The sequence below is a fragment of the Gambusia affinis genome, linkage group LG15 (genome assembly GCF_019740435.1).
Source record: "Gambusia affinis linkage group LG15, SWU_Gaff_1.0, whole genome shotgun sequence".
In the NCBI taxonomy this organism is placed as follows: domain Eukaryota; kingdom Metazoa; phylum Chordata; class Actinopteri; order Cyprinodontiformes; family Poeciliidae; genus Gambusia; species Gambusia affinis.
The window spans coordinates 13,008,633-13,021,233 of record NC_057882.1 but is presented as its reverse complement, the minus strand read 5'-3'; the positions used below and the strand labels follow the sequence as shown (position 1 = coordinate 13,021,233).

The 12,601-nt window shown below is 40.7% G+C and overlaps 1 protein-coding gene across 1 annotated transcript; it reads right to left on the bottom strand.

Moving 5' to 3' along the window:
• Nucleotides 1-342: 342 nt before the first annotated feature.
• LOC122845180 lies at nucleotides 343-12,591 on the bottom strand. Its single transcript, XM_044141301.1, has 2 exons — nucleotides 12,164-12,591; nucleotides 343-5,761 (listed from the first exon to the last, which is right to left on the bottom strand). The coding sequence occupies exon 2, from the start codon at nucleotides 5,750-5,752 to the stop codon at nucleotides 3,500-3,502; it is 2,253 nt and encodes a 750-aa protein (XP_043997236.1). The 5' UTR covers nucleotides 5,753-5,761; nucleotides 12,164-12,591; the 3' UTR covers nucleotides 343-3,499.
• Nucleotides 12,592-12,601: the final 10 nt, after the last annotated feature.

Sequence of the window (12,601 nt, the reverse complement as noted above, 5' to 3'; positions counted from 1 at the left end):
GTAATATTGAAGATGGAAATCCACAGTTCAACAGATTGAGAGTGGTCCTACTTCTCGCCAGGAATATGTCAAAGGTTACTGACTAGATCAACTCAAACTTGTGCATCCAATTCAGTTTTTTAAAAAAATAATTGTTTATCATTACTTCTCCATTTAAAAAAGGTTCAAATTCACCAGTAAAATATCAAATCTAGCGATTGGAACTGTATGTGTTGGATGTAACGTGCAGTGGAACAAACACAAATGCATACAGTGTCACCTTCTACAATAAAAACCCAATAAATAAATAAATATGTTTTTGTACTAGTTATTTGTTTTTCTTTGCCTTCTCTAGGAGCGCCCCAGTTTATCTGTCGGTAACATTTCCTGCATTTCATCTGAACGTGTTGCAAAGTACCTGCAAAGTTCCCCATAGCAGGGCTGTTGCAAATTAAGACGATTACCCAAAACAACAAACCTCCAAGCTTGAGGAAATAAAACAGTTGGCCAAACGCGTTCCACTGAGAGAAGACACCAGACACGGAGCAGTTGATTTACATTTATTCACACATTGACAACAATTTCAGCGTCTAGATTTCATAACAGGAATATCTGAGTGTCTTTACTGCAAGAACGACACATAACAAACCCCAGAGATAAATACGACCATGTCGAAGCTACAAGAGGGACAACTTACACACATTGTTATGATTATCAATAGTGAGCTGGAGGATCACAAGCATGTCAAACACTGTCAATACTCAACAATACCTAAGTGCATTTACATTGTGCTTCAGTGTCAGTGTGGGTACCTACCTGCTCTAAACTGTGCTTCACTTTGTCTTGTTTTTTGTTGTTGTTAATCACAAACCCTAAACACGAGTGCTTTGCACACACGAGACATAGGAACCAGCGGCTGCACTTTCTTTTTTTTCTTCTTTTTTTTGCACAAGACAGCAGGCAGAAAAACCCCAAACAGTGTACGCTCATGACTGCAGCAATGTCTCGGACCCAGCAAAAATCTGTCTGGGGACGACAAAGAAAAGGATTTGATTTCACCAGAGAACTGGCATATTTCCTTCCAAATGTTATAATGAAAACATGCATTCAGACTTTTGTATCGCAGCAAATCTCTGTGATGCTTCCCTCAAGAGGAATGAGATGTAGCGGTAGCTCAAAGAAACTGTGACAAAAAACGACCAATAACACCTGGTAAGCATCACAATGTCTCACTGGTTAGAAAGGATGAGAGGAACAACGTCTGAATTGGACATTATCAACAAGTTTCATATGAAAAAAAAGCAAAGCATTAAAAATATGTTTTATCTACATTTTACTACACTGCATCTGACACTTTTGAGCGGAATATATCAATTTTATACTCTTTTCCCTTCATTTTAGACGTTGGAGCTATAAACATGTTTTCTCTGTCAATGTTTGAATATTTGTGGTTAAATCTCATAAAAGATGAAAGTATTTCCGTTTTATACATCACTTTGCAGTCACTCCTGCTCATCTTGAATAAGATGTAATTACCTAATTCTGATGGAGTTCAACATATTTTTGTCAACCACAATCAAATCAGGTCAAACTCAGCAAAGACGGAGATCAGCTGACAAGTTCGGACAACACACATTTTTGAATATAGTTTCATCTCATAAGTTGTGTGAAATATTTCAGGAGAAACTGATTAACATTTTTCAAAGGAAATCAACAGTGATATTTCTGAAACAGGATGAATTAGCAAGACTTTTCTACCTAGGCCACATATTTCACACTAGTTATCGTTACATTCGTAAAGATAAATAAAAATCCTTAAAATATACATATATATATATATTAATTACAGTAGCACTGGTTACATTGATTGTTTTGAAATGAGCATCGAGCCATATAATTTCTGTATTTTTGAAGATAAGCATCTGTCTTTAAGCTGAAAAGCATTTTCTCCTGTTTTTCCCTATTTTGAAGAGAGGCTTATAAAATTGGGACTCTATCACACTTTATTCGTAGCCCATCTAAACAATATGTCGTGGCTTATTCATTAAACGTAGAAAATAAATGATAAAAATGCTTCAGAGACATTTATATTTTGGGATTGTTAGTAGAGCAGCCGAATGGTAAGTTTGGGTAAGGAATTATTCCTTGTCAAGATTCTGTTTTTTGTCTTACACTTAATAAATAAACGTTCCCAATGTATTTTATTTTTCTAATAAATAATTATTTTAAAGCCTTTGATGCATCTGAAAGTGGAAAGGCTCTTTTCAATAATAATCAGAGACACATGGAAGAAGTGATCATATCAAATCTGCTATATACATGCTTTGATTAGATAATTATTAGTTTATTACTTCAGTTATAATTTTTTTCTTCTTTCTGCAGAAACTGTAGCGAGAGTCCAAGACATTTATTCAGTTACGATGCCGTGAGGCCTTTTGCAGGTTTAATCATTGAGTTTTACCAGGAAAAGTATCACTCCAGAAGGAGATACTTTATTAGACGTTTTTTGTAAAACATGGCAGCTGGAGACACCAAGTCCTGAATAATATCTTTGTGCTTTGAATGTCAGCGATGGTGACTGACTCTAAAATTACCTACAAGCTCCCACAATGGGACTCTATATAGCAAAAAAAACCAAAAAAGTATTCCCAACACAAACTGGTGCAGAAACCACACTTTGTCTTTTGTTTCACAGTGTTGTGAAATCTAAACTCAGGTGTTTTTACAGTCACCTTATTTGTGAGCAATGTTTCGCATTTAAAGACGTTCGCTTACATAACTGATATCTAAATGATTCATAAACACATGTTGTTTCTCAGTGCTGTAATCACTTTACCAGAAGCAATTTATTCAAATCTTTTAAATCTGGTTTATTTATTCTCTAACTGCCTTCAGCTACTGTATCCTTATTACATGATGGTGTTCACAATTCACATCCACTAGAACATAATTTACCACATTATGGAAGCACCACTGTCTAATCTAACGCCACAGTAAACGGCATCTTATCTCTAAACAATGTGTACACAGGTATGGGATCACTGAATGTGGTTCAGACGAACGATTCACAAAACAGTTACAGTGTTTGTACCCCACAGGATCTCGAACTTTTTCCAGACTAAGGTTTCAAGATCCACGTAGCCAACAAGCAACAGATTACACTTAATAAGTTAAAGGTGTTTATCATGTAGACATATAACGATGCCTTCAATGCAGGAGGGTAATCAGTACTCCAAAACTGAACTGGACCAGCCGTACAGCAGGTCCCCTCGGATTTCAAAAAATCCTCTCAACAAGCTCTCGTGTTTCTCTTCTTGGGCTCTTCTTGAAAAGAATGCACATTTACCTCTGAGTCCGCCTCAGCCCTGACCACCCAATATCTGTTGTAAGCAGGAGGGATTTTAAAACTTTAAACAACACTGCAACTTTTGTTGCCTGTTGTTGCCAAAACTTCCATGTAAGCCTCTGATTGCAGAGTGCCATGCTAAGTGCATGCCTTCATGCCAGCGGAACATCTTGGCTAAACAAGGCCAGATTGCATGTGAACATGCAGAGGGTACGGGTGGTAGACAAGCGGCGGTTGGGCCTGAGGGATGTAGTAGCTGTTGTAAATTGGCTCTGACACGTATGGCGCAGGCTGATAAAAGCAAGTAACGTTTGCCGTGTTGGGGATGGCGTTCTGCTCCCCCAGAACCCTCAAAGCAAGGACAGTGATCATATTGAGGGTCTGTCTCCTCTCATGTCCCATCAAACACACTGTGCTTTCGTCTATCACGCGCCGCAGGGTCATCAGGTAGTCGTACTTGCTCGCTTCCTCGCTGCCAATGAAGTGGCACTGCAAGTAGGCCTCGATCTTACGCTGCTGCTCGCTTACGTCAGGGAAGTCGATAAAGAAGCGGGAGCACATGTAACGCTCCAAGGACTTGATTTCAGTCTCGCTGGCTGGCCGGAAGTTCCTCACCAGCAGATCGCTGTACTTCAGCAGCCCCCCTCCACGGATCTCCTCTGGGTTGTGGGTAGCAATGAGGCGTTGGCGAAGGTGGTCCATCGCTTGCTCAAAGTCTCCGTACATGCACTCTGCTTCAACAGTGATAACAGGCTCACTTTCTACACTAACACAGGGGACACTATTTGGAACAGTGTTAAGAAGTTCAGGACCTTGATCATCAACTTGAGGCGTTGAAACCGTGGTCTTTAAATCAGGAGGCTTCTTGAGGTGTTTTGGCTTCACGGTTTGTTCTGGAGAATCAGTCGAGTTTGCACCTTCCTGAGGTGCAAGTTCTGGACTGTACGAAGGAACAGTAAGAGTGTCCTTACCCTCAAAATGTTCTGATTCAGGACATAAAACGTTTGAGCCACGAAGATCTACACTATCAGGTACAGGGGGTTTTGGCTGAAGAGGTTTCACTACCTCTATTGGTGAAAAGAGTTGAGTTGTAAGGTCTGACACATCCGTGAGTAAGGACCACTTTTCAGGCTGGCTGATCAGCTTCCGTGACATTTTCCTTTGCAGTTTCGGAGAAGGGCAGTAGTCTGGCACAATGTCCTGTGATGTGCTGCAAGTTTTTTTAGCCGGGGGAGGAAAGGAGTCTTCACAGAGGGAATCTTGTAGAGTTGGGGTGTTTTCCATCTTGCAGTTCACGATGTTTACCTCTAACTTTGTACTTGTTTCAAAATGAGCTATTTCTTCGGAAGTTGATGGTTCGGTGTTTATTATGGACACTTCTTCAGTCGTCTGCAGTTTTAAACATGGATGAGTCATTAATGGGTCTCTTGCATCGGGGAAAAAAGCTTTCGACGATGCTTCCAAGGGATAATCACCATCGAACAGTTCTTTTTGTTCTGTGCTTTCTTCACAAAGCTCAAACACCTCTGACATGTCTTCCTCTGAATGGGCGACCTCACAGCCACCCACACCATCCTCCACCTGCTGTAGGCTGTTTCCCTCAGGTCCTTTCGCCTCATACTTTCCATCTGCATGATCCGTATCTTCATCTTTAAGCTCAGATGGAGAAACGGCTTCATCTGGGCTTGAAGGGCCTGAGTTAGCTGCCATTTCTCCATCTTTTTCAGCATCCTCTTTGACATCTTCACGACTGCTTGATTGTTCTTGTATCTTGTTATTGTCTTTGCTGCTGTGCCCCTGTGATGAATTCCTGGCATTCAGTGGCAGTTTTCCTTCTCCTCTCCTGTCACTCTCCCAGTAAGACTCCAGCATGCGATCTAGTATTATTTGAAAGGAGTCCACGCTGAATTCAAACTGCCTCCGGAGGGAGCTAACAAATCTGAGCCCCACCGTTTTGGATCTGTTGTTGGAAAGCAAGATCAGGCTCCATCTGTCGTGCTCATTGAATACTTTCACCATCTTTTGCACATATGCTTCCTTCATAGTGAGGCAAGTGATTTTCCGTCTGTTAACCCCACATGGGAGGAGGTCCCGCAGGCTGCCCAGCACCACGTCCTTAATCACTTGGAAGTCCTCCTGCCTGGGCAGCTCTACTCCAAATATGATGTCCAAATCTCTGTAGCCCAGGCCGTTATCTCTCACCAGGACGTGGCTGGCGGTGGCTCCGTTGAGGCGTATGTCTTTAACCTGGATGTCCCTCTCCACCAGTCGATCTTTCACCACACGAATGATGTCTTTGGCTCTCACCTGCAGTGTGGGAAAATTTCCTCGCCCGTGGATCGGGATCACCTCAGTCAGCACTTTGTCGAGAGCCTCGACTTGCACATGGGTCAGGTTGTGGAACCTCTTTTCAGTTTTATGCTCCATTCTCCTTACCTGTAAAACGAGAGGCCTGTCATTTGTATCACACATTGACCATCTGATAAAAATGGTTTGATATATTTAGAAAACCAAATTGGATTAGAAAATCACTACCTTTGCTTTTCATGGAGTCGTTTTCAGTTTATACAAGGAGATTTAAATTTATGCTCCATGTGTGTATCATTAGGATGCAATTCCCTGTAAGCATCCTTATCTAATTTCTATTTTGTTATGCTTTCTAGCATTTTAAATATACACTGCAGTCTCAACAATTAGCACCCCTGGCAAAGATTAGTCATTACCTTAAAATAGTCCATGTTTTTATTACAGTAGAATGATCTCACCCTGAAAACTGTGGAGAAACATAATTTTCAAATATGGTAGATTTAGAGTGTGTGTGTGGGGGGGGGAGGGGGGGATACTTTCCCCTCAAATATTTCCTTAGGCTTTTTTGTCACGGAAAACACTAATCACAAATTTTGATATCAAACTGAGATAATCTGAAAAAATACAGAATACATTTTTCAAATAGTGATTAAATTTATTACAGAAATAGTTTGTAATAACTGTGATAGGCCACTTCAGATCCTACATTTGGATTTTTTCCCATCACAAATGTAAATACGATTTACATTTGTGATGGTAGAAAATACTATTTTTTGGCACAACTTCCAAGTAACTACTTGGCATGTAGATGGTGTCTGGTGATTTTTATGGAGATTTGGTGAAGCCAAAATGCCACTCTGAGCTGTAATTCTCTTGCAGTAACCTTTGGAGATTTTTAACGTATTGTTTTAACCTCCCTCATTGTCCTGCTGAGTGTGCATGCAGGCAAGGGAAACATTAATCCTCATCCAGCCAACTGTGTCATCTCATATTTATATGGGGCAATGAAAAGTCATTGGTTACTATTAATAGGTTGTTTTTCTTTTTATTCCTCCAATTACATTTATTTGCAAGAAATTGTTAGACTACACCATTTGTTAGAATATGTTCTCATCTTAACTTGTCTTTAAGTTATTTTGTGTTATATGTTCATGCATTCTAATTTACGTTGAAAGGTACAGTTGTAAGTTCTGCATCCTGTCACTTTCTGTTTATGTGCATGTTGTACTGCTGTTGTCCACTGGGGGCAGTGAGAGCAAGTTCGTGTGTGTAGACTGCATTGTTCTAATAAAACAAAGAAGTGAAGACGTTGTTAACTGGAACGTTGGCAATAAAGTGAACACAGCTATCTAACAAAAGAAGTGTGGTTCATTGTCAAACATGAGTACTGAACAAGAAAACCCAACAGGTTATGGGCCCAGGCACCGCACGGGAGGACGATGGGACAGACTAGTTTTCAACGGAGACGAAAACAACTACGAACTTTGGGAGGTAAAGTTCCTCGCTTACTTAAGAACGCTAGGCCTAAAAGACACCATCCTATCTACCGCGGACCCAGACGAAGAGAAAAACGCGGAATGTTACGCGGAACTAATCCAGCTCCTCGATGATAAAAGCCTGTCGTTGGTGATGAGAGATGCCGCCGACGATGGGAAGAAAGCTCTGCAGATACTACGCGGACATTACGCCAGCCAGGGTAAGCCCAGGATCATCGCCCTTTACACAGAGCTCACGTCCTTACTAAAGGAACCCGGCGAAACAGTGACAGATTATGTTTTACGTGCTGAAAAAGCGATAACGTCTCTGAGAAATGCAAAAGAGGTTATTAGTGACGGACTAATAATAGCAATGATTCTGAAGGGACTCCCAGAATCATACAAACCTTTTGCTATTCACACAACACAGAGCACTGAAGATTTGACGTTCGCTCAGTTTAAGAGCAGACTTCGAAGCTATGAAGAGACAGAAAAGTTTGAAAGCAAACCGAAGTCAGATAATGTAATGAAAGTGGACATGACAACAATAAACTGCTACAACTGTGGACAGCGCGGGCACATGGCGAGAGACTGCCGCCAAAAGACCGCGCCAAAATGGTGCAGCTACCACAGAAGCACAACCCACAGTGACGAGACATGCAGAAGAAGATCGAAACGGAAAGATGATGCCAAGCAGACTTCAGACATGCAGGACAACCATGAGGAGGACCAGACCATGGTATTCAAAGTCAGCCGGAATCTTCTGTCTGACAACATCAGACTTAATGGAATAATGGTGGACTGTGGAGCCACATCACACATTATCACTGATGAAGAGCTGTTCACAAGAATTGACAAGACTTTTGACCCAAGTAGACATTACATGGAACTGGCAGATGGAAAGAAGATGAACAATGTTGCACTGAAGCGTGGTGATGCACAGATTGAACTGTTGAACTCAAAGGGGAGGTATGTTAAAGTTACTCTGAAAAATGCTTTATTCATCCCATCCTACCCACAGAGCATATTTTCTGTGACATCAGCTACAGCCAATGGAGCCAGTGTAACATTCACAGATGGGCAGAATGAACTGCTGAGTAAAGATGGTACTGTGTTCCCTATTGAGGCTCATGAGAAACTGTATTACCTCAGAATGAAAAGCAATAATGAAGGATGCATTGAGGAAAACTTAAATGACATGATGAGCAGAGATAAAGTGAAGCTAGCTTGTGATCTGAAAACATGGCATGAAATATTAGGACATTGTAACATGGCTGATGTTATGAAATTACAAAATGTGGTGGAGGGAATGAAAGTCACTGACAACAGTAAAATGGAGTGTAACATCTGTACAGAAGGGAAATTTATCAACAGCAGAAACAAAGAGTCAGATGTTAAAACGAGCAAGCCACTAGAGTTGGTTCATACTGACCTATCAGGACCTATTGACCCTACAGGCTTAGAAGGACACAGATATGCGATTTCCTTTACTGATGACTTCTCAGGATCTATTGCAGTCTATTTTCTGAAAAACAAAAGTGATGTGACTAAGGCAACAAAGCAGTTTCTGGCAGACTGTGCACCCTATGGTAATGTTAAGTGTCTTAGGTCAGACAATGGTACCGAGTACACATGTAATGATTTTCAAACACTACTCAGAGATAAAGGCATTAGACATGAAACGTCGTCACCATACTCCCCACACCAAAACGGAAAAGCAGAGAGACAGTGGAGAACGCTCTTTGAAATGGGAAGGTGTATGTTATCAGAAAAGGGCTTACCTAAAGAACTGTGGCCATATGCTGTTCAGTGTGCTGCCCACATTCGCAACAGATGTTATAATAACAGAACCAAAAACACCCCATATTTCTTGATGACAGGAAGAAAGCCCAATCTTTCAAACATGTGGGTATTTGGATCAGAGTGTTACTCATACAACAACCACCACAAGAAATTAGACTCAAGAGGGGAAAAGGGACTGTTTTTAGGGTACAGCAAGAACAGCCCAGCTTATTTGGTGTACCACCCACAGGCGAGAAAAGTTTCCAGACACAGGCTAGTAAGGTTCATCAAAGAAAGTGGTGTTGACCAACAGACACAGACAGATATTTGGGATGAAGGGATCCAGGATCATAGATACACGATGCAGGCAAACAGACATGATGTAACACCCTTAACCCAGGATGTTACCCAAAATGTCACCCCAAGTGACAAAGAGGAACTTACTATTCAAGGAACTCAAAATGCAGAATTTTCAGATGATCTCACTAGGAGTGAAATTGATGGTGATCAAACTCAAACGAAGCAAAGAGATCGTTATCCAAAAAGAGAGAAAAGACCCCCAAAATACCTTGAAGATTACCAATTAGATCCTAAGACTAAAGATGCAACACAAATAACTGTTGATCATTGTTACAGGGCTGTGCTTGGTATCCCTCAAACATTCAGTGAGGCTCAGAAGTCACCACAGGCAGACAGATGGAGACAGGCAATGAGGGACGAAATTGACTCTCTTAAAGAAAACGAAACATTTGAACTGAGTGTTCTACCAGAGGGTAGGAACACAGTTGGAGGGAAGTGGGTATATACACTCAAAGAAAAGGAAGGAAAAGAGATTTTCAAAGCTAGGTATGTAGCAAAAGGCTACAGCCAAACAGAAGGTATAGACTACCATGAAACCTTTGCTCCAACAGCTAACATAACATCAGTAGCATTAATGCAGATAGCAGTTCAGAACAACCTTAAAGTACATCAGATGGATGTCAAAACAGCTTTCTTGCATGCCCCAATTGACGAAGAAATTTACTTGGAACAGCCCGAGGGGTTTGAACAACAAACAAAAACAGGACAGAAATGTGTGTATAAATTAAAGAAATCTCTGTATGGATTAAAACAATCTGGAAGAAATTGGTACAAACTCCTGAATGATCATCTTGAACAAAACAACTTTGAAAGGAACCTAGTTGATCATTGTGTGTATAGAAAACAAACAGAAAATGACACGGTTATTGTGCTCATTTGGGTGGATGACTTGATCATTGCTGCTAACAGCATTGATGTTTTGGACAGTTTCAAAGAAACAATGAAATCAAAGTTCAACATGAAGGACTTAGGCAAAATATCACATTTTTTAGGCATTCATTTTGAACAAAAAGAAGATGAAATAAAAATGAGCCAAAAGAAGTACATCCTAAAAATGTTGGAAAAATATGGAATGTTGGACTGCAAACCAAGATCCACCCCATGCGAACTAAAACTTGATCACAAAGAAAATCGTGACTGATGAAACAAAAATAATGAATCCTACAGACTATCGTGAGATAGTAGGTAGTCTGATTTATGCCATGACCTGCACCAGACCAGACATCAGTTGGATAGTGAGCAAACTTTCCCAGACTTTAGCTAAACCTATGACAGAGGATTTAGTGAATGCTAAACATGTTTTGAGGTATCTGAAAGGTACTTGTGACTATGAACTAAGTTTCAAGAAAAACAATGAAGACTTGAACCTCATAGCCTACAGTGACTCTGACTGGGCATCCTCAGTAGAGGACAGACGCAGCATCACAGGTTATTGTTTTAGTTTAACGTCACAAGGTCCAGCCATTTCCTGGAAATCCAAGAAACAACCAACTGTGGCTCTTTCCACCTGTGAGGCTGAATACATTGGGTTAACAGCTGCTACACAAGAAAGTCTACATTTAAGTCAACTCTTAAATGGTATTGATAGCAAAAAGTACAGCTGTACAACGCTTCATGGTGATAACCAAGGGGCCATTGCATTGTGTAAGAACCCTGTGAACAGACAGAGATCCAAACACATTGATGTGAAGTATCATTTTATACGTGATGCATTGAGAGAAGGGAAAATAAATGTGGTGTACTGCCCATCTGAAAATATGGTTGCTGATATCTTAACCAAACCTGCACCAAAAGCAAAATTCCTGAAATTCAAAGGATGGTTTTTTGGACATTAAGTATTTGAAGGTAAAGAAGATGAGAACAAGGGAGGGTGTTAGAATATGTTCTCATCTTAACTTGTCTTTAAGTTATTTTGTGTTATATGTTCATGCATTCTAATTTACGTTGAAAGGTACAGTTGTAAGTTCTGCATCCTGTCACTTTCTGTTTATGTGCATGTTGTACTGCTGTTGTCCACTGGGGGCAGTGAGAGCAAGTTCGTGTGTGTAGACTGCATTGTTCTAATAAAACAAAGAAGTGAAGACGTTGTTAACTGGAACGTTGGCAATAAAGTGAACACAGCTATCTAACAAAAGAAGTGTGGTTCATTGTCAAACATGAGTACTGAACAAGAAAACCCAACACCATTGCTAATTTTGTCTAATTCTTTTACATATATATGGTTTGAGAATCTAACACAAGAGCAGCTCTTTCTGCACAGAGAGTCTGTGTGAGGTCAGTGTCAGTATTTGGTTTTCCACCCGTGCAAATACAGTCAGTGGGAGGTAGCCACCCGGGGCACCGGGACTCGTGGCCCATAGCAGCCTCTAGTGAATCTCAGGGGTTACATCAGCTCGGTCCTGCAGCAAGACTGCTCCTCTGCCACTTGGCTTCTTTATAGATAAGACTATATGACTCATACAGCCACTGAACAAAGCATCACTCATTGGCTCTCCTGGATTCTTTCCATGTGCGCAAAAACAACACGAAATGCACCACTTGACGTGGCATCAGGGCCATAAAATCCTCTGCCAGTGAACTTGACATATAGATTGTTGCATTTGATATAATTTAGCACAATAATGTACTGATAGGTACATTATTGTATTGCTCTGCAAAATTTGCTCTGCAAAATTTGAGAATTTTGCAGAGCCCACTTTTGTTTGAGTTTTTTCTAAATCTTGCAGTTTTTATTCTCTAAATGAAATTTTCCAATTCAAACATGTCAACAAAATCTATATAACCTAATACAGATATATTTGCAACATCTAGCAAATTACCAAGCGATTATTCTTACTCAAACTACATAAGACACTCAAAGAAATAAAACGTTAACTGCGTTTGCACTATGACAGTAACAAATTTAAGAACTCACCTGATTGGTTGTCAAATTACAGTAAAAAAAAGTAAAGCCAAGACAAAAGAATATAAGGGAAAAAAATATATTAAGGTATCCAACAGGTTTATCCGACCCTGTTGGAAAGGTTGAAGCTGAAGTTAATACGGACAATTTCCTCTCAGCGCAGCAGCACTGTTTCCATGGCAATTAGCCGTCACGAAATTCACGGTGAATCACGACTCCACGGGTCACTCTAACTATCAAGTGACGAAACACTCAAGTTTCAAACAAAGCCCGTACCCGTTTGGCCTCGGAAAAGGGGGCAGCTTAATACTTTGATAAAGTTTTCCTTGTATTGCTGGATTACAGCGGACATGTCAGCCTGAACCGCCGGCGTGCCACCGCACTGCCGAGCTGTTGCGGGGTGAACCTCACATCAGACGGAGTGAGTCATCCTCCCTCTCCACCGTGATC